The sequence below is a fragment of the Fringilla coelebs genome (assembly GCF_963513975.1).
Source record: "Fringilla coelebs genome assembly, chromosome: 1".
In the NCBI taxonomy this organism is placed as follows: Eukaryota; Metazoa; Chordata; class Aves; order Passeriformes; family Fringillidae; genus Fringilla; species Fringilla coelebs.
Genome location: NC_140028.1, coordinates 118522993 through 118545857, shown reverse-complemented (window position 1 = coordinate 118545857; position 22865 = coordinate 118522993). Strand labels below are relative to the sequence as shown.

At 42.1% G+C, this 22865-nt stretch overlaps 1 protein-coding gene across 1 annotated transcript in view; it reads left to right on the top strand.

Annotated features, from left to right (window-relative positions):
• The window catches only part of CHN2 (chimerin 2), a 158175-nt gene that overhangs the window by 121520 nt on the left and 13790 nt on the right, over positions 1–22865 (top strand). The window contains exons 7-9 of the mRNA XM_084204400.1: positions 13206–13283; positions 19422–19506; positions 21858–22031. Of these exons, the coding sequence (XP_084060526.1) occupies positions 13206–13283; positions 19422–19506; positions 21858–22031 (337 nt within the window). The remainder of the gene's footprint in view (positions 1–13205; positions 13284–19421; positions 19507–21857; positions 22032–22865) is intronic.

The window sequence follows — 22865 nt, the reverse complement described above, 5'->3', positions numbered from 1 at the left end:
GTGATGAATTAACTAAGTTTTTTTGAATTAACAATAAAGTGCTCAGATTATTTTTCAAACGTAGAACCAATGAGCTGTTATTTTTAATGTGGAAATAAAAAAAATATTTTGGAAATTGATGTAATATAAATGAAGACAATTAGTGTGCTGTGAAAAATTACTTCCCAAAAGGACATAAATGGAGCTATGGTTTTGTCTCAGTGCAGTGAAGTCAGATTTCAGCTTTCTTGTGCTCTGGCAAGTTTTTGTCTGGTTCTTGTGAACTCCAGGTTAAAAATGCTGCGTTGTCTGGTCCTGCCTGAGTAAATTCTTTGTTAATGCTTCTATATTAAGTGTGTCTGGCCCCTCCACAGGGACTGAAGTGCGATACTTTGCAAACAGCTGAGAGCCTTTCCAAGGCATTCCATCAGGAGCACCTCTCATCCCTCAGCCTTCACAGAGGCATGACTGTGTTGTGTCCCTGTACCTTGCTGGCTGGGTTAACTTTGTTTTTCCATTGGAAATCCCCAGAGAGCAAAAAATGAAAGAGGAAGATGGCCGTGATTCACATCAGCCTTCTAGGACATGAGTCTTTTGTTACTGCTTTCTTCAACTCGGAGAATGAGATTCTTTTCTGCTTGAAATTATAAAGTGTTTAGGTCTGTGCCTTTTGTTTTAACAGCAGAAAAGGCATTCTCAGCAATATTGAGTCTGTCACCGCAGATGAAAAGAGCCCAGGGGAACAACTGATTAACAAAAAGAAAATTAATGTAAAGCCTTTGTGTCTCCATATTGAGCTCATACAGGGGAATACAACTTGCTTAGCAGTCATCATTAGAAGATCACCTTTGAAACTAGCGTTTTATCAGAGCATGTAGTGCAGAATTGTAATGGGTAATTTCTGCTCTTCTGTTTTTACTTCTGTCTGATTTGCAATAAAAGTAAAGCTCAGCTTTTCATGACCGAGCCCAGAGGAGGGAGGATAAAAGCAGAAAAATATTTAAGTTCGATTGACTGAAACTGTTCCAACTACTTTTAATGTTTTATTAACTGCTTTTAGCAAAACATTTCAAACTGGAAACAGAAAACTGGATTTTAAAATAGTTTAAACCCTAGTGTTTCCACATTTAAAAAAAAACATAATTTGGCTCTTGGTCAGAACTTCCCTGTGCAAAGTCCCTGGTCTGATGAGTCACACGTTCTGCAACAAAAACTGCTTCCCTGAAAAATTCATCCCCGGGTTCAAGCATGCTGGCTGATAAGATGTTCTACTCTTCAGATTAGCAAATAAAACATGATAGTACTTTATGAAGCAAATGACTCATCACTCTTCTTAATCAGTGCCTCTGGTCCACCTCTATGGTTTGCTGAATTCTGTCTACTCTGAATTAATGACAGTGAAAGCTGTGTAACGTACTGCTGGTTCAAGGCCTTCCACTCTATGCTGGTGTTGCCATCAGCCCTGCTGAGACAGTAAAACTCAGAGTGTGTTTGGATGGGGGCTCTTACATCTCTTGTCTCATCAGCATCATGGTTTTCTGTGCTCCTATCCGCTGCTGTGCAAACATACTGAAAGCCACAGCTTTGCTGCAGGAGTCTCCCAGGCAGAGCTGGTTTGAGCAGCTGTGCCTGAGGGAATACCCTGAACCTTACTCTGGGTGTTACACCCAGAAAAGGCTCTGCTTGGTTCTTTGGGCAGAACCACAAACACACAGTGATGTCTCCCACAGATGCTGGTCAGCACTGAGGAGCAAAACCATCCTCAGGCCTGAGCCTGATTCTGGGGCTGAAGCAGGAGCTGTGCCAGGGCACTGCCAGGTGATGGATCCCAGCTCAGGTGTAGGAGTGCATCTCTGATGTTCCCAGACACTCAAGGAGAGAAGGAATAGCTTGCTTTCTTTCCTTTCAGAGAAAAACAAAACAAAACCAAAACCCACCTGGAAGGAGCTTTTTATTCTTTATGCTCTTTGTGGAATGGCTTCACCTCCACGTGGCAGCATTCCTGCACATGAAGTGCCTGCCAGTAGCATAAAGAGGGTGGTAGCAGCTAAGGTGGCCACTTTGACAAGTGTCTTCAATGAGACATCTGTTGCAAGGCAAAAATCTTTGCTCTGGAGAAAAACATGGGTGCAGATGGCACCAAGCACCACTCATAGAGTGAGGTCAAATTCCCATCTCCCAAACAGTAATCAAGTACTGTGATTAAGAGAATAAAGAAATTCAGATCAATACCTTTTGTGTGTGATAATCACAAAAAGAAGAATTCAGTGATTTCATACTTTTGGAGCTGAATTCAAGGCAGAAAATTGACAACAAAGCTCGCTACTTCCAGAACTAACGCTTTGCGCTTTTTTTGTTGTTTTTTTCTGTTCAATTGACTTAAATGGTCTATGAGATACAGATTAAATCTTTTAGCTACAAAGTGTTATAGCAAGACTGGACCTAATGGTGAAAATCATTTACTCTGTATTCTGTTTCCCCAGCTACATTTTATGAACTCGTCATCACAAGTGAAACAAAATAAATAAGCTTTAAACCAAGTAACTGCAGTTGAACTGCAGCGTTAGATAGGAGTACCGTGTCAGTCTTGCTTTCAGAGAACTTTAGAAGGTCTGCTGCTGATAGGATAGTATATATTCAGATTAACTAAAAATGTTAAAGAATGTTGGCAACTGTATATATATATTTTTAATGTCTTTTACTCTGCAAAATGCAAACTTTTTCCCTGTCTGTGGGCTGAGTTAATTGGAGTGTCAGGCCGTGCCACTGGTAGCCCCACAGGTCCCATGAATAAAATCGCAGGCTGAAGAGTGATGTCATTCCCTCAGTTTTTTTTAATCTCCTTTTTGTGCTGAGAGCAGCCATCTGTCCCTCTGCAGACAATGATGGAAGCAGCTGTGCACGGTGTGCCATCAGGAACAAAAGCCTCTGCTTCATACCAGAGGGCAGCGGGCTGCAGGTCAAAGGGGGTTATAAGGCTATCAGGGTCAAATGACACCTGTACAGAAAAATAAAACTAGGATTATACAGCCTTTGTGTGTTCATTCACTGGCAGAAAAGTGGGGTCAGCCTTTGTCTGAGGGATTCTCCAGTGGCCATGGGAATGCCTATGTGTTTTCAAGGATAGCTGTGCTGCTGCTTCAAGCAGAGGGAAAAGCAAACATGACAGAAAACAATTATTTTGAGGGGAAAATAAAACAGCTTGGAGACATTCTGGTTCTTTATGCAAGTTCAAGAAGTGTGATTTCAAATGGTTTGCAAGTCCTACAACATGCTCCTCTGAAAGCGCAGTGAACCATGCTTTTCATGCAGTCTGTGGCACACAGGAGTTCCCTTGCTGCTTTGTGAGAAAAGGGAAGCTGAACAAGGGCCAAGGTGCTCAAAACCTCATCTATGAGAAGAGGAGGTTGGTTATGCTTAGAGCAGCTTTTTCTGCAAGGTGAGCTGGAAGGAGCTGGAGGAGGGTTCATACCCCATAGAATGAAATTACCCATTCCTGCAGGTGCCTTTCTGCTTTGCCATATGTGGTGCCAGCCCTGTCCCAGCTCTCCTCTTCTGTTCTGGGTCCATTTCAGAACAAAATGTAAGTTTTAGGGACCTTTCTTACATAACAAGGAGGATTGTAATACATTCCTGGGGTAAAGTCCAGGCATATAATGAAATAGGTAAGTGGACCTGGCTGGGTTCAGAGCCTTCTGTCTTTTCTTTAGCCCCACATCACTTTTCTCTGCATGAATTCCTTCCCTGTTTCTAAGCAAACACACATTTTGAAGCCAGAGAAATACCAGGGACCATACATCCTTACCACTTCTTTTGGGCTGACAGCTGGGATTTGACACTGTCACTGCCAGGGTGAATGACATTGCTTAAAAGTGATGGGACAGAAGCACATATTTCACAAACAGGTAAGCTGTAAACACTGTGTGCTCCTGTCTCAGGGGAACATGTCCTGGGACATTCATGGAGGTGCAAGTGAGCTCAGCCAAGCTCTCAGACAGCCATGGCTGGGCCATCGCCAAGAGCATCTTCTCCAAGCCACAGTTTCACTTGTGCATGTGGACAATGGTTCCCTATTGCCCTCTCTGGTTTTTTTGCAATGCAATTGATAAAAAATACTGAAATGAAAGTTCACAGTCATAAACCACAGCATTTTTATAAAACTAGCATTTCTATCTTTTTTATCTGGTTAAGGGCTGTTGGTTCAGGCTTGTTAAAAACTATTCTTTCAACCTGAAAACATGTTGTGTTCTTATTTGCTAATTGCCTACTTTGTTTCCTAAATGGCATGAATAAGTCCTTTCACCTTACATTGTGTACTGAGTTTTTTAATGGGAAAAAGTCACAAGATGCTGCAGTAAAAGGAGACAGAAATATTACTAATGATGGAAAACACATGACTAGGTCATTGTACTGTGTAGTTTATCTGAAGGTGCTATGACTGCTGAGCAACAGTGTAATTCAATCATGTGAATTAAGTTTGAGACTGAAGCTTTAGAGTTCCTTCACACCACCAAGAAACCAGCAGAACTAGAAAAAAATCCTGTTTGCCACTTGAGGCTGCTGTTGACACTGTCCCGTCCCATCCCCCCACCCGCCCTCCACAAATTCCTTAAAATTCCCATCTCCCTGTGAGTGCTAAATGAACAGAGCATCACACCATTGAGAATCCATTCCTGAACTGTTACTGTCCAGGAAGAATTTTACAGATTGCCAGTTTTTTAGACAATATGATCACCAGTTCATGAATCACTGGTTCACAAATTATTTGTTCCCTTTCAGGCTGCATAAATCTCTATTTAACCCACAATAAAGTCTCTTGTTTTAAGCTGTCTTAAGCTAGGGCAAAACTTGGGGCGCTGCTGTTGGTTCCTGGGGCTGCCACAGCATACTTTACATTCTGGCAGCCCCGTCAGCATCGCCTTACAGCTCCTCCAGAGATCTGCTGGCTCTGCCGAGCGGTTAGTGGCTCGGACAGAAATACCATTGCTGTCCGACTGCTGTTTCTGGGAAACTTTCATGAAGCCTGTTTTTCTCCACATTTTATCATAATCCCAGGAGGGGCAGATTTTTCTTCTCTATATGAGCAGGCACTCTGACTGCGCTGTATAAGTTTCAGCCCACAGCATGTGATGAAAGGCTGAGCTGATCACACTCCAGGACAATTTTACTGTCACTAACATATAGTATCAGAAGTCAAAATGGGAAACAGAAGAACTTTCTAACTTCTGTTTTCTGTATTGTGTTCATTTTTGTGGTGTTAGGTTTCACTGTGTATGGAGAAGATAGACAGTTATTGTGTTTCTTTGGGATAACACCTGGCTTTAGGGTGTAGTAGTGTTTGAGACAGAGAAATGAGAATTATGCCAAAAGTGAGGGTGCAGGTGTTTGTGGAGGGTGCTGTGTGTACATTTGGGATCATAACGAGGCACAAGGTCAAACATCCAAGCCTTGTGCCCACAGTACAACACAGTATCTCTATAGCACTGGGACTTATTGAAAAGCTGGTATTACACAGACTTAATGCAGTCTCACAAAACATGGTCCTCAGTCTAACCCTGTGTTTGAGCATGACATCCAGCTAGCTCCATTAAGCAGCTGTGGTTAAGGACAAACCCGCATGAGCAAGCCTGGAAGCCACAAGGGCAGGTCCGCTATTGCCGTGGCATCTCCAGACCTTTTGCCATCTTTTCCACTTATCACATCCTTTCAAGGGCACTGCCCTGCACTCACAGGAGTTGTCTTTCTCAGAACAGACGTTCTTGTCTCTCTGCCTCTCCCCAGACAGGAAAGTAAGAGCATTAACTTCTCCACTTCTTTGTGGCAGCCCAGTGGGTTTGGCTCTGGTTCAAGCTCTGCAGTCTCCTTGCAGGACAATGATGGTTTTAATCAATGGCACGCTGGCTCTCCTAAACAAAGTACTGTTTCTTTGGAAAGCAGGAACTTCATGGTGAAAATGTAAAAATACGGGCAGCGATAGGGGTATAGCTTACATGGTGCTGAGCCAGCATCCACTCCCCAGTGGATCTCGATAAAAAGTGTAATGTTTAGGTTATTATTTTTAATCTCTGTCTCTTGACTAACAGTCCCATATATTGTAGACAGCATGAGTCACTTCCTTCTTAACTCATTGAGGCCATTGTATGTCATATTAAGCGCATTTTGTTGTTAGGCTATTTCCTCTGTGGGTGAGATGTCAAAATACTGGCTACCTACAGAGTCAGTGTGAGAAATCTGTATTAATGCAGATTTCTGTATTAAGAGTCTGTATTAAGACTCTTCCTTCTATAGTTACAATTCTTGTAAAAGTTCATTCAGCGAGCCCAGATAAACCTATGAAGTTGCATGCAGCAGTGTAACAAATGATGTAGTAAGCTGAATATTCCACGTTTCCAGAGCTTGAGTCTGAGCCAGTCTGAAGTATGGGGAGTATTGATAACCAAAACAAAGTACAGTTGTTAATCTATAATTACATATAGATATGGTTGAGGCTGATAACATAAATTATTCCTTAATTTATTCTGAAACTGAATAGCTAACAGAAGAAAAGCAACAGAAAATAGTACAGAGAGGTATTGATTTTACCTAATTTTGGATATCTTATAGTAAAGCTTCTGTTTCTACGAGAGCCATCGAGTTTTCCTGTATGATCCATAAATGACCTGCAAGAAGGCAATTCAAGCTCATCCATTTTAGACTTGACCTCTCATAGAAGACAGTGAATCACTGTCTGGAGGTTTCTGTTTTTCTCCTTTGTTTATAAAGCAAGAACATGTTACTGTTTTAGATCAGACACCTGCTATGCATCCATCCGTCCATCCATCCATCCATCCATCCATCCATCCATCCATCCATCCATCCATCCATCCTCTCCTAAAATGTCTTATTTGTTAGAAAAATACTGTGTTAGCTCTGTTGTCAAAAAAAATACCATCATCATTGACAAAATAACAGGATCACTGCCAATGTTTTGCAAATATCAGGATAAATATCAGGCTTGAGTTTTCATTTGCCTGCAGGCCCGATGTTATCATGGATACACATTGATCTACACTACGCGTGATAGCAGTACTCATTGGCAGATGCTGCAGGCAGGAAAATTCAGTCAGTTACGCCTGTTGTATCCCCAGAGGGAACAAGAGGTGTTCAGAAATCAATCCAGTGCAGTTTCCCTGAGCAAGCCCTCTTTGCAGCTGAAGCAGCTCCTGGCAGCCCTGTGCGGGCTGGTGCTCTGTGGAGAGCTGGTGTTCCTCTTCCAGCAGTGGCCATGGTGTGCAGTTCTGCTCTCATCTGCCCCACTTAGCCCTCGTGCCTCTTTTCTCTCATCCCTCTGCTACCATTTTGGTCATGAATATTAAGCACAGAGGAGAGGATCATGAACTGGGCCAGGAAAATGTCATTAATAACCTTGACAAGTATGGAGATGGATTGGGAAGGATAAAGGAGAGAGTGGGAGGAAAGGAAGTCGAGACAATAAATAGGCTAGACCTGCTGTTACCATGTTAATCTCTACAGGGTTATTTGAGGGAATTGCTGTGGTAGCTCATACTGTGCCTAGGTCCTTTCCTCATTTCTGCACTGTTTTTTTCATGATACTGACATTGTATTTGTAACACAACGCCAATTTATTATAGTTGACAAAAATAAGAAATCAAAATACTATTTCAGACGTATTTAATACAAAGGTGGGTAGGAAATACACAAATTAATGCATTCAGTGGTAGAATTGCCTGACAACATAGAATCTTTTAATCCACTCACTATTTTTTAATTGAAGATGACTATGTAATTGCATACCACTTAATTTGATCTCCAGTTGTTGTTCCAAAATAGACAATAGTTTATTCTATTAATACACCATAAGAGGCTTACAGCAACTATTATTTTTAATAATAGTCTCACTAGTGCCTTCCTGATTATACATTATTTCACCTTTGGCTGTTGTATTGTTTGGTTCACTGCATTGTTTTGAGAAAAATAATCATGATTCATACAGAAAAATCTGTTTGAGGAGGATTTAGAAAGGAGATCTGGCGTTTAAGGGAGATTATATTTCCATTTGCTGCAGGTAAATTATATTTTTATCTGTGGAGGAATGGACTGAATACAGACATGGTCAGAAATAAGTGCATATGAATGACAGCTGGTTGCTGAGACGCTAATAAATAATCAATCACGTCAATTTAGGAGAGGTGTGAATATTACAATTTTAATCAGTTTTAACATCAGAGCATGTACTTTGGGAGTCTTCCAATATAAGAAGCTGTTTTAAATAAACAGTTTCTTTTGCTGTGGATTATCTGCAAAAGATAGGTGTGAATGGTGGTGGTGAAAGTGCAACCAGGTTTTCCAGAACAAGAGCCCAGTGTAGATCAGTTTGCTGTCTAAACAAAATTATGCATGTTGTTGACAGCTGCTCAGTCATAATTTTCAGAGGTACTGGTGGTTATTTAAAAAAAAAAAGTTGAAATTCCAAGTAGCAAAAAGCAAAATTATAGATAAATGTTAATCCTTAAAAAAAAACCCAGTGTTTTTTGGTTTGTTTTTTTTTTTTTTTATTAACAGTGTCCAATTTACTGAATGACAATTCACCTTGAAAAGAAGCTTTCTGCTGGAAACAGGAGAGTTTTGTGTTGGGGTGGGGAAGAGGCAAACCAGAGAGCAGCAGCAGCCCAGTAGCTGTGCAATCTGATTTCCCCCCAGCACCTGGCCACACGTTGTGGATCTTCCTGGCCCTGCTCACCTCTGCAACCTCTGCTCACCTAACCGGCACTGGGAGCCTTCCCGCGGGAGAGAGGGTTTCTTAGGAAAGTGGGTTTTGTGAGATCAGCTTGGCAAACACCACTCTCCATGCATTGTGCTTGGCTTTGTGTTCAGCATGTTTTCTGCTTGGAGCTTGTTTCCTCCCACTGTTTCAGCAGCACAGAAGCCTTTTAGCGGCAGCTCACAGTGCCGTGGCAGTGGGAGGCACGGACTGCTGGGACTGTGGCATGGCAAAGGCTTTGGCTGACTGGCCTCCAGCACCATTTCCCCTCTGTGCCCTGTGTCTTGCTAAGAGATGGTTTCTTTGACGTGTTCTGAGTGCATCGTGGGAAGAGCTCCGTGGGAGAAAACTAGGAAAAACCCAATAGCTGCAAGATTCCTGTTCCCTGTGTCATCTCCACCACGTGTTTGCGATTGAGCAAACATAATCTGTCTGGCAGATAACCCAGCGTGCCGTGCCTGCGAGGAAACAGGACTCTCTTTGACCTATGACTGTATCTATGTACAGAGTTAAGTGTATTTAGTTAGAGACCAGTCATGGATTTGTCACAGCTCCTCATCATGGAGAAATCTCCATTTCACTTGTGGTTTCATCTGAAGAGACATGCCTGTGCTCTTCCTTTCCCCCCCAGCTGTGTCCTTCTGCAGGCAGAGCAGCAAGCCAAGGATGGGCTGCCTGATCTCCCCTCCCTGCCAGCCACAGGCATGGTGGCAGCTCAGGGAGAGGAGCCACCGCTCCCACAGTGTCTCTTCCCACCACGCTGGAGCTGGCACAGACAAGCAAGGCAGCAGGCAGAGTTCCCCCACCGCTTGCTTCCAGCAAGTCCTCTGCGCTGCCCACACGACTGCAAGAGAAATCATACCACATGTACAAAACCAAAAGCTTTTCATACTTCAATTTGTTCTTTCCTGCACCCGAGGCCTTTGTTAGCAAACAAGATGCCAGTATTTGGGGGGAGAGACAATGGTGTGGCTCAGCTCATGCTGCGGAGGCACGCTGGAAATAGTGCAACAGCTGAGTTGTCACCCTCTTCCCCCCTGCTCCGCCCCTTAACTTTCTTATTCTGGTTCAGTGACATTTATTTGTCTCTAGATGCCCAATTTCCTATACAGAACATCTGTTTTGCAAAGAGACTAGTAAACTAAAACTATACATTAGGCAGAAATTCTGTGGTCTGAAAACACAGATCACCCATATTCGCCTGCCAGCCTTCACTGGCTTCACATTCAGTGACAACCAGCAGTAATATTCTTAGCCAGTGGCCTTCTCCTCTTTAGCTGCAGGCTAACTCACTAAATTGATCAAGATATGCTCTTTGAATGAGTTGACACCATGTGCAGCCAATTTTGTGTTAGGAAAAAGAAAGCAGATAAAAGAAGAGCGCTGGGTTGAGCCTGTGGTATCAGGAACTGATTGCAGCTGAGAATTCGTCATTGCTGAAGTTTGCATTGTTTTTAGAGAAGGAAGTGGTTGTATGTGTGGTCCAGCTTGTCTGAGGTTTGCAGCACCATTTAGACACCAAACCTGCTAGGGCTTTGATTAGGCTCCTTAAGAGGATGCAGTCACTGCTGGCCTTCTGTGCACATCCTGTGTCTGCAACGAATCCCCCTGAACAACTGTCTAAACAGGGCCCAAGCAAGGCAGATTCCTGGGGATAAATAAAATTTCATATATGATAAACAGTAAATACTGCTCTGGCTTAGTCATGTGAACCGGTTTGGCTGAGTTTTCCTCCCTCAAGTCTATTAAGTTTAATGCTTCTGTGCAAACACTCAGAGTTTCCGTTAAACATGTCCGTATGTCTGATCCCAGGATGACACTCTGATATTCTAAAAATAGTTTAATAAATTGAAATTCCAAGATGTATCATCATAAGCCTGTCACTTGAGTATCAAATCTGCTGTGTTATGTAAAAAATATTGGTTATATAATGGGATTTTTATCAGTCTAGTGACATAAATGCAAATATTAGAGCATTATTAGGAAACCGACCTCTCTCTGACTTTGGATGTGTTATGCTGGAAGTTAGAGAAAAAGTAGCTTATGTACATGTGGGGGATTTAGATGCTGTAGCTTCAGAGGTGTCTGAAAACCCAGACCTAGTTTGGGGGTTTTCTTTCTGGTAAATGTAAATACATTTTAAATGGCATTGAGGAAAGAAACTGTAATGTGATAAGAACTTTGAGCAACCTCAAGGTTTCCTTTGTGATGGCCCAAACTGATGCCATTGCTGCTGGCAAAAAGCAGCACTTTCTACCTCTTGAAACACATGGAGAAAAAGCTGGGCAGCTATGCTCTGCCTCATCTGCTGGAGAGCAGATAAAGGTCCCGAGCTAGCAGAAACTGGGACTCACTGCAGGAGGACATATGGAAGAGCAGCAGGGATTTCCTGCAGGCAGAGCAATGTTCATGCATGCATCCACAGCCAGTTGTCACCAGTGGTCAGATAACAGTGCCAAGCCCCAGGGAAAGGCTGAACAGGCAGCAACTGCTCAGGGAGCAGAGGGTTTGTGTGGAAGTCCTCCTTCTTCTGGGGAGCAGAAGCTTTGAAGTATGGAAGTGTGTAAAAAGCGCTGTTGTGAGTTACCTGAGAAAGAAAGGAATTAAATGGGCTATGTATAGAAATAAGTGCATGGCTTTATGAGTGAGAAGCTGATTTTGCAGGTTGCACAACTTCTTGAAAACCCTAAGTAGGGTACTCTCTGAAATTGCATAGCCTGATGTTACTGAGGGACAACCATCTGTCCCCGTGGGCTTTCAAATCAGCAGAGCATTGACTTTTACTAAGCACAGGCAGTCTGTGTGGTGGAGGGGTTAGTAAGTGAATTAGATGAACCTTCTGACTTTTCAGCCTTAGGTAAAGGCAGATTGAAAAAAATAGATGCAAGGTCAACTTCACAAGTTAATATAACTGAATTAAACACTTCAATTTCACATATTTTCTGGGTTTGTTGAAGTGGGGCAAACTGTAAAAGGCTGATGTGTCTCCAGTTCAAATAGGCAGTTTTCCCAGTAGCACTGGCAACTCCCCACTCTGCTCTATCCCAGCACTTTGAACACTTCTAGACTTAAATCTCACAGTGCTCTGCCAAACATCCTCTTATGGATGGGGAACTGGAATACTTAGTAAAGGAGTAGAAGAAGGGAGCTGGAGGGAAGGAAACCGGTGGGGAGGGGGCACTGAATGTGCTTCTCAGGAAATGCTCAGTATCAGACACCCATGTCCTGGGATACAGAACTACCTCCCTGTAAAAAAGTGGATGATGTCCAAAGTAATACTGAAAGCTGTTACTGGGCAGGGTCCCCACCCTCCTGTCCCTGGGCTTTAACTAGAAAACAGCTCCCCTCAAAATCTATAGATGCAGGTAAGCAGAGCAAAGGACAAGCACTCTTGCCACCTTGAAGACCCTGTTCTGCAAACAGAGCTGTGCATATGGGCCTCCTGCATCCATGTGAACCCCCCTGCTGCCTCATCCATGTGGTGAGCTTTGCTGCTGCACGAGGCTCCAGGGCTTCCAAGCCCACATAGTCCCAGCTGGGCTTTCAGCTTTTCCTGGCAGTGAGCTACCTCAGTGCTACCAAGTGCACACTGACAAAATGCTTAGTTTAAACCATGGCATAAAAGTGCTGTTAATGTTTGGAGTGCTGCTGTATTTTTTCCCTTGTGCAGGACAGGAAAATGGAAAAAAAAAAAAAAACAAAAACCAAAAATCAGGAAGATTTTTTTGCCCTGTAAGATTAAACAATCATCATGGTTTTAAGGGCTTAATCTGCTAGTATGCAGACTGCTGGCTGATAAGTCTCTGAGTCTGAGTGTAATTGGATGCAGCATCGGATTCGGTAGTGTGGGCTTTCCAGGAGCTTTTTGTTTGTTTGTTCATTTTTTACCATGCTGCAGAGTTGAAGAGTTCTGTCCCTGGAAATGCCTTTGGGGGGGAAGCTGTAAAGCCGTGTGCCCCCCAGCCGGTATTTCAGCAGCACCTATCTGGAGACCCCCTCTGGGGGAGCACAGTGGGGGAGGCTGCTCAGTGTATGAATCCGTGCTATTGTTCGAGGCACACATCTGCCTCAAGAAACTGCACGGCACAGGCCGTTACTTATTCAGATGCAGAAGCTCCTTCCGTCCCACAAGACGGCCCATTCAAGTCACATGCCAGAGGTCTCAGCAGAATGGGCTGCAGCTGCTTCAAATCTGCTGTCTAACATCAGAAGCAGTTGGACAAACTGTACCGTGCTGACTACAGTCAGGCTCCCTGGCGCCGAGGAAGACAGGGAAAAGATTTGGGATCCCAGCGCTATGTTCTCTGAGGACCTGTGGCTGGAAAATGAGAAAAGCTGTGCTGTTGTTCACAAGTCCAAGCGAGGAAGGAAGCGCCAAGAGCTCCTGGCCGTGGCCCTGGGGGTGAAGGTGGGAGTCAAGGGGGCACTTTTGTGGCAACCTCTGAAACTCTTTGCCTATTCACAGATCACCTCCCTGGTCAGAAGAGCAGCCTTAACTCAGAACGACAACCACTTCAACTATGAAAAAGCACACAATTTTAAGGTAAGCACAGCTTGCTATTATTTTCAGGTTAAAAGTCCTGTTGAGATGCCTCGCAGTTTATTTTTTGTTGTGATGAGATTTGCATGCATCTATTTATACTAGCTCTAAGAAAAGTGTTGAAAATTAGATTTTTCTTTCTACTTCAATTTCCATTATCTGATTTCTTAGTATGCTGTTACATAGGCTCTTAATCCAAAGAATGGTTTTCCTGCTAACTGTACTACTTGACTGGCAACTTAACTCTTTTTCACAGATTCAGTTTTCTTTTTTATTCAGAAACAAAGTACTTCATATTTATTGCCTTCATCTTAAGTGTATGTACTTTTAAAAGAAAGAGGGCCCTTTTCAAAATCCAGCTGTTATCAGAAGCCAGTAGGATTTTACCAGCAAACATTTTGCACCATTTCTGAAGAAGTTGAGAGAGCTCGGGTGCTCCTAACAATACAGCAAAGCACAGTGGTGGGTATTGTCTCCCAGCTTTTGTTCCCCCACCATATGCTAAGGAAATGTTCTCAGAGTCCCACTGAGCTATAGGATCTGAGCTTGTGTTTGCTTGTCAAACTAAAATAAATCACTGGGCAAACACAGGGGCATTTAAATGGATCATCTCTCTGCTGTCTATACGTACAAAATCAGATTCTTAGGGATTCTTTTCCCGAGTGCTGTCTCTGGCAGACTGCAGCAGGGAAGTGACTCAGCTTTGGAAACGGACCTTCCAGGCAGCTTTTATTAAAATGTTTTGCCAAAAGGACTGTGCTGGTTTCAGAGCATGCCAGCCAGTTGCCATAGCTAATGCTGTCAAATTGTATTTTGATGCTTATCAGGACGAGCATCGAGAATAAGGGGCAGTAACAAGACAAGAAAGGAACATATCTCAGCTTTGAAACATCAGTTTAGTAATGCTCCTTGAGGATGCTGATCTCGGTCACTGTCAGAATAGCTCAGCTCATTAGCAGAACAAGAATTTTCTGATATTCATCTAGGACCTGTCAAAAAAGGAGAAGCAGTGATCAAAATAATTTCACTTAGCAAAAAAGTTTCACTTCTTATTTTTCTACGTACTCTGCTGTGCAGGCATTGCTAACCTCTGCAGTGCTTCTGCTGTCATTGGCAAATCAATAATTTAATATTAGTGAACAAAGCAAATAATGGCATCCCTTTTCTCATTCCCCTTCCTTGACCCAGTCTACAGAAAAGTCGATATTTATCTCTCTGATCAGCTCTGAAGGAAATAGGGGAAACAGTCTGTGTTTTCTTGCTTGATTAAGCTAACTTTCATTCTTTCTGGGTTTTGTCCTCATTATCATTTTAATATCAAAACTATTTTAGTTTAACTAGAAAATACTTTCTCATGACTGAGGCTTCTTTCCACTCTGACCCATGCATTCTTTCCTCTTCAAAATTTCCTCTGTTTTGGCTTTGATTTATAATTGGACCTGTGCCCAGTTAACTTTGTGTTTGCACAATCTAGCTGTTGTACAGTTTCTGTTCCTTTCTGTTTCAAAAGACTCATAGTTTAACTGGAAAGCCACATGATTAAAATAGATATGTATTCAAAGACTTGACAGCAGAAAATAATTGTTCTATCCTAGTAAAGGCAATAACAGACCCTGGGGAACAAACATTTTAAAAATAATTGTCCAGAAAGGTCAATCAAAAGTGTTACATTTGCTTAATGGACAAATATGTTTGCTATGAAAATACAGTTGCTTTTCCAAAGGAATATATTAGAACATGTCCAGTTGTTGAAAAAAAAAATGTGGATAGCATACTCAGAACAGAACATTTAAATTTAAAACATGTCTCAAGGCTAATATCTTTAATATATTCCATATCCATTACATAAAAGGGTTAAGAAATCATTTTAAAAAGTAAGAATGGCTTTATGGGTCTTGGGGCAAGATGCTTGATGGCTTTTGACAGCACTCAGGCTATGATGATATGGGGTTTATCTGAAGGACAATGCTATTTTGAAGACATTCAAAAAAGTTGTCTTCCCCATTTTTAGGTGAATACTGATGTGCATTAAATCATTCATCTCAGTTTCTAGGGATAAAGGTTATGTGTCACAGTGTCCCTCATATCTTGTCATAAGCAATTCTTCATGAACAAACAGGCACTCTCTAGCTTTTTGTCCTTTAACCACGAAGAATCTAAAACATGAAGGGCACGTTACTAGCGAAGCTGATGGGATTTTTGTACATCTTATAACAAAGATCTTACTGCAAGAGGGAAGGAACAAAAGCAAGAAATAAGCGCAAGGCACAAATTCAGAGCAAGGATGGCTCTCCCTCCACCCTTGCCAAGCTAATACAAAAATTAAAAAGCAGCATTGAAGTTTGGAGTATGAGGGCAGCAGGTTTATGCTCTTCTGAGCATCCATGCTTTCTCATTCAAGACACTCAAGGCAAGTGGACAAAAAAAGATTTAGTATCCAGGCTGATTGGTTAAGCTGTGTTCATCTTGAGCCCACCAAGCAGTCACATGAATTTAGGTTTGGAGCTGGCGTCTGTCTGGCGGGACAGCTTTGCCTAAGCCAGTGTTGACATACCATAACTCAGGAAAGAGAATAAATCTCAGAAGCTCCGTTTAGAAAAACACAGAGGTATTTCTCTAGCTCTGTGGGTGTCAGCCTAAGTGGATCCCAAAGTCCTCTTGTGTCTTGTTCCTGTTCGGATCCAGCAGCCTCTTTCGGATGTGCTTTACCTGCCAACTTCAGTGGGATCCCACTGGTGGTGAGGTCAACCTCGTGCCTGAGGATAGCAGCATGGAGTTTGAGGATGCTCCACACTTTTTGTTCTAGGCTGGGAATTCATGAGAGGGCTGCTGTGCTACTTTAAGTGAGCAAGTATGGCTGAATAATGTGCATTTTCCACAATAGTGTGCCTGTTTGCCACCATGGCACGGGCAGATCCCATTTGCAGGTGGGCTAGCGGAGTGAAGGCAGCTGGTTACAGACAAGTCAGGAGATCTGCTGGGACAGAGGGGTCTCCGGGATAAATTTCCCTTGTATTAAGCACTGCGGATAATACTGCTTCTGAGAGACAAAGGGTTTGAGGGAAACATTTTTTTACAGACATCACAAAGTTTATGTGCATTCATTTAAACAAAAATAACAGCAGAGTCAGCTTTTCTTCCCTTCAAATGGCTCAGGTTCAGCAGGAGTCCACAAAAGAGTCTAAATGTGTCTGTATTCAGGCAAAAGCCTGAAAAAAACATATTTTCTTGGAAAGCAAATAGAAAAGTCTCCAGACCCAGTAACATAAAACCAAACTTGTTTCAGAAATAACACTGTATAATGTCAATTAAAAAAAAAAAGGCATTTCAATTCAAGACAATTGTTTTTGTTCATTTCTGCAGTATGGCTCACAGCATTATTTTGGTTTGCCACTGTACTGGCATTCCTTAACTTTGGTCTGAGTTTCCCCCTCTGTGGAGATGACTCAGACACAAACTGGAAGTGAATAAGGTAGCACCTGCAGGGGAAATGCTGCCATTTGAAAGCAAGGGCACCAGGTGGGCGAAGGGCAAAGAGAACAGGAAGGCAACAAGAAGAGGCAAGCAGGGTAGTGTTGTGTGAGATTGTCCAGCAGAGAAGAGACAGTCAATGTAAGAGGAGAATTTTCATTGGAGGAGGATGAAAGACTGAACAAGAAAAGTACAGTGTATAGTCTGAAACGTCAGGGGGTTGGCTTATTTTAAGAAATAGTTCCCTGAAAATTCTTTTTAAAAGTTTGAATTATGTGTCAGCTATAGCTCAGGCAGCTTAAGTCTATGCTGTGTGTACACAGAGAGGTCTACTGAGACTTCAGGATGGGGTAGGAACAAGCAATAAATAGTTCCAGATCAAAGTTCCAAAAAATCTGTGCCCAGTCTTTTTGTAATGATGTGGTTACAAAGGATAGGGCAAAAACTAAAACTCCATCTCAAAAATCTGTGACTTGATGTTTACATCTCCCTGTTTGAAACAGAGATGAGGCCAATCTTGCAGGAAAAAAATCCCATTTTGCCATTCAAAATGTGTTCTTAAGAACAGGCTTCCTCCATTATTTCTTTAAAATTAATGAGAAGGCATAAGAGACTTAGTTCAAAACTGCATCTTAAGGGAATTTTTGCACCTTCATCTAGAAACTTTTGTAGTTCTCTCTTTTTTCAGTTAGTTTCCCTGTTTCAACTTGGCCAGAAACCACCAAGACTAGCTTTTCACAGAGTAGTTCAGCTGGAGGCTTGCCATTTGAGCTAAAATGCGGATCCGTGAAAAATTGGAGTGAATGAATAAAGAGAACTCAACCTTTGAGGGCCACCAAGCTGAATGGAACAAGGGAAGGATGCTCTGTCAGCACTTCTCAATTGGAGCCCTCAGTCAGCATTGATGACTTTCCAATTAACGGCAGGAAAGATCAAGGAATAATCAGCTGCCGTTTTCAAAATAAGCCTCAGCCAGATCAGTTGAAATAAGCTTTATGTAAAGTGAGCAAGTAGGCCCCAAATATCCTAGCAACTGCAATGGACTTTATTTGTGAAATGGTGCATTTTTAAAAGTCCTGGCTGAGCTCTTACAACCCCTTCTCACAAGGTTAGCTTTTGTAAACTGCTGCAAAGCAGAAGATACAGCTAGTTATCTTTCCACAGCAGATGATTTTCACCCACAATTAAGTGCAGGTGCAGACCTAGTAATTATGTGGCTTTCAGTCTATAAATGATAAAGATGCAGGCATAATTAGTTTTATCTGTAGTTTTGTATCCACTGAAGGTCGCATAGTGCATGTGACTGAAACTCAGGTCATCAGCTGTTACATATAGCCATTTACTCCTGCAAAAAGCTGTGTCTGAAATTCATGCTACCCACTCTGCAAAATGAAATGAAATTAAATGGGAAAGAAGTATGGGGCTACATCTATTAATATGTCTATCTCAAACTTTATTGCAAAGCCTTGTTTCAGAGATACATGTTTTCCTGAGTGGTAAAATACCATCTCAAAAAAAGCCAAACATTCCAGTTTTGATCTTTCACTGTCAAAAGGGAGGAAGAACTACTATTGCTTTAAGTTTATTAACACAGTTATTTAACTGTGAATAGTTGGTCAGGAGCCATTTGTAGTCAGGCACATTTTTATCTCAAAGTCAGGAAGAGAAGTCTGTATTAAAATCACAATACTTTATCATTCTGGACTCAAGAGTACAGGCTTGTGTCGGTGTGATCCTGCAGACAAATGAGGCAAAAACATTAGCATGCAAAATGCTTGGCCTAAAACTTTACAGTTTATCTGAAAAAGGCCAATGACTGTTTTTTTCACTCTATGAAAAGCAAAGAGCAGCTTTTCCCATCCCAGGGGTGGAAGTGGCCTTTCAGCCATCCACCCAACGGGTAAACAAGAGCAGAGAGAAGGAAAGGATGCATTAGCAGCCAGAGTGTGCATGATTTATGTTTTGTTAAGCTCAATTAAGTCTCTGGCCAGAACTAGCTCATACCATGCCCATTCACAGGGGCATAGACCTCACTATTTACTCTTCATTTCAATGAAAATTAAATGCTTACTTTACCAGAATACACATCTTAAATAAAAAGATCTACTGCTGTAGCCTTTGGAAAAGCAGTGGCGGAAGCGGCAGTGGTGTGCAAAATGTGGCTGGGGAGATGTGGGCTCTGTCAGCACACAAATAATTTTATTCTTCTTTATTTACTTGTGTGTGGACTGTAGCAAAATGAAGTTTGATCTGCTGAAAAAAGACTCTATTGACATATTTTCCCTATGTGAGTTCAAATTACTTACTAGACTGGGGAAGGGTGCTTTTAGCTACGGTTCTTTGGATTATTAGTTTTACTTTTTTTTCTCCTGGTTTCCTCCCCTCTGCTATAGCTAGAATGTCAGCAGGCAAAAATTATTTGTTTTCAGTGTCATCCACAGCCTGGTTCTCTGCTATGTTAAGCCTATTGAAAGATAAACTTCGAGATCAAAGCAAATTTCTGTTCCCATGGTTTATTTCATCTAGACGTTGGAAGGATGTGGGCACTATGTGCTAAAGATTTACTCCTACTGAGTCTTCTGTTGTTTATCCATTTCAGTTGCTCCATCTGTCCGACCATCTGCCTCCCAGTGACCCCATTTCTTTCCCCCACCCCCATTTGTGTTACAGGTCCATACGTTTCGAGGTCCGCACTGGTGTGAGTACTGCGCCAACTTCATGTGGGGTCTCATCGCTCAGGGAGTGAGGTGTTCAGGTAGCACTCCAACCTTTTCTGCAATTCTCTTGAAGTGCTCAGACATCTGTCCCACCCCAGCCTGCACTCCCTGCAGGAGTGGAGGGCTGGGATTTCTTTAAAGAACAAAGCAGGAAATCCTCCCATAGAAGTTAGAGCGTTTTCATTTGCCTCGTTAGCTGGTTCAGAAACGAAGCCATCAGCCCTTGGTTGCTGAGTTACATCCTATCCTAGCACCTTGATCCTGCCTTTGCCTGTGCCTGCTGTATGCATTCAAACTTGTGCTTTATGATTAGGTTATCCCTGATGTTTTTATGTCTCAAGATGCAAGCACTGGAAATGGCAAAGCCAGCCAGCAACGAGGATTCATAACTCCTCTTTTTGCTACCAATTGCTGGGAAGTGCCCTTGTCTGCAAAAAAGACTGCCACCTGTTTCCCATAAAAATACCATGCATTGCTGCAAGCCTGAAGTATCCCACCTCAAGATAAAACAAAAAAATATGGCATTCATTTTCCAAAAGGGATTAGTTTTCTGGAGTCTGTATTGGCATTTTAATAGTGCCATAATTATTTTGTTTGTTCTTTTGGGAAAAGCAATTATCGTGCAAAAATGCAATAATCATCACATCATGTGCTTTTGGATTCAGCAAGTGAATTAGTATTTGATACATTACAAATGGATTTTTGTAACTTGTTTCTCCAGATCTGAAATCACTTCAAAAAATTGTTGATCTTACCTCTTCCTGCCCTGTCCTCCAGGCATTCCTGATCTCAGACTGGCACCAAACACATCCAACACTGACATCTGCCTTTCACAGACTGAGGAGGCGGTTGTTACCTAAAATTAATTTAGATCACAGTTTAAAGGACCAAAATACCTTTCACAAATGCAGAGTTTTAATAAGTGCAGTCTCAGCTATTGCTACATCTTGTCTGACTGTAGGTGAACAGTGGTAACACAAAGAATATGAGAAGGACATTAAAAAAGAGGAATAGTAGTTTGCTTTTCAAGCTATTTGATCTTAAACACAAGTGTGCAAAACCTGACCTCACTAATACACAGCACTGTATTTGTTCACATACATAAAATATTAAACTTATGAAAAGGCATATTTATTTAGTAGGAAACATAATACTTTTCCTCATAAAATTACCAGCATTTAACTCTAACTACACAGATGCATTTAAATTTAACTTCACATGCCTGGAGACCAGCACTGAACACAATGCAGGCAGGATCCTATTAGCAGCTTCTCACATTTGTTTAGATTTCACAAATAATGAATTATGCAGTAATAACTGTATGGAGAAACACACAAAAACCTACCCAATTCCATTAAATGTTTTGGTGTGCTTATGACTTTCCTTGATTAATATTTTATAGAGCAAAATATTGAAACATGCCGCAAGTAATAGTCCTGTTTACATTTCTAATAGCTTAATGTTAAATTATCTCAAAGTCATCAGTGATGAGCATGACTGGGAAGGCATTAAAAAAGGAATCAGAGTTATATAAGATAATGCTACTCATGGTGGTGGTGTTTGCTTTACTGAAGGTTATAAATTCATTTGGCTGAATACTTGAATCTATTAGAAAAATTCAATTTGTGGAGGTGAAGCAGTGATGGTTTAACAGAAACCCACCTGTGCAACCAAGGGCAGTATTTGGCTCTGGAGTAAGACAGCAAGAACTATTTGTAAAATGAATCCATTTTTTACATGGTGCCTTTCACAGCATTTTATGTGCCTAAGCAGACCTACAGGCTAAGCCACAGGGGACACTTAGTCACCAGTGAAGTGATGAGCCAGGGATGGGGAGTCTGCTGATGTGGCAGAGCGAGCCAAAATGTGACACTGCAGGAATGTGGAAGGGGGAGTGAGGCATGCTGGCTCACAGCACTGTCCCAGTTGGAGTGCTCAGGTGAATCTGAGGTTCTCTGACCACGATCAGTGCTAAGCCACATGACAGCCAGCAACAGACAGTCACTACTGTGCCTATTTTAATTATGGCTAATCTAAAATACCCACAAGTTAAGTCTCACATGTTTAAATGCAACACCTTGAGCTGTGTGTCCAGTAATGAACTGATCCAGACTGCACCAGCAGTCTCCTTCAGCTCAGAGGAGTGTAAGGGACATCCAGAGTTTTTAAAGCTTTTTGACAACCCTGCTGGAGTTTACTTGTCCCACCAGGAGACTTTTACACATTTTCATTCTCATCCTTCTCATGTCCACACTATTCTATCTTTCCTGACTGGTGAGGAAACTGTGCCCCTTGCTTGATGTGGAGCAGGGAATTAAATTGTTAGACAAGACCTATCAGCATTAGCATTAATTAATGAACGAGCTAACGTGGCTAACTCTGCTTGCAGACTGCGGCTTGAATGTACACAAGCAGTGCTCCAAGTACGTGCCCAACGACTGCCAGCCAGACCTGAAGAGGATAAAGCGAGTCTACTGCTGCGACCTCACCACGCTGGTGAAGGCCCACAACACCCAGAGGCCCATGGTGGTGGATTCCTGCATCCGGGAGATCGAAGCCAGAGGTTTGTGCGCTCGGGAGAGCGGCGGAATGAGGCTGGCTTGAATTACGTGCTAGGCTAGAACAGGGTGCTGTGCTCGTGCACACTGAGGGCAGGATGAGAAAATGGCTCTTTTAGTGTAGGTGATACACTGCTTTGCATTAGCTAGTAAAATTAAATCATGGCATTCCTTAATGCAATTCCCTGAAATGCTTTCTGAAAACATGTCAAAACATGTCTTACGTTACACTTCTGAAAGGGGTGAACTTTAAAGTGAACTTTTAAGTTCATGCTAAGGTGTCTTTTTTCATTACTTTATTTTAACATACCTAGGGACACATCCCATTTCAGAGTAATCAGTTTAAATCAAATCCATCTTTAATAACCTGTATGGACATTGTGGGCAGGAGAGCACGAGTGACTGGAAGTGACTTAGACAAGTGAGGTCAGGGGCTCTGGTGTTTTGTGCCAGGACACAACTCATGATGCTCAGTTACTGACTGATGGTTCCTGTGGCACAGGCAGTATGTCACAGCCAAAACTCAAGCTTGTGAGAGGTTTTTGGTGAACGGATGTGCGCCAGATTGAAGGAAAAACATATCCCCTTCAATAATTGAAGGAAAAACATATCCCCTTCAATAATCATGTATCCCCTCTGTAATATTCATGTATTTTTCCTTTGGATAGCAAATGTGCATGTTGTGCTGCCCAATAAGCCAAATTTTCCTGTTAGTCACAGCTTCAGCACAGGAATCTAATAATGTTGAATTCATGGCATGCCAGTAATCTGCATAGCAACACACTGATACTAGCCATAGGGATTTCAAACCCACGCATCATCTACTGAATTGACTCAAA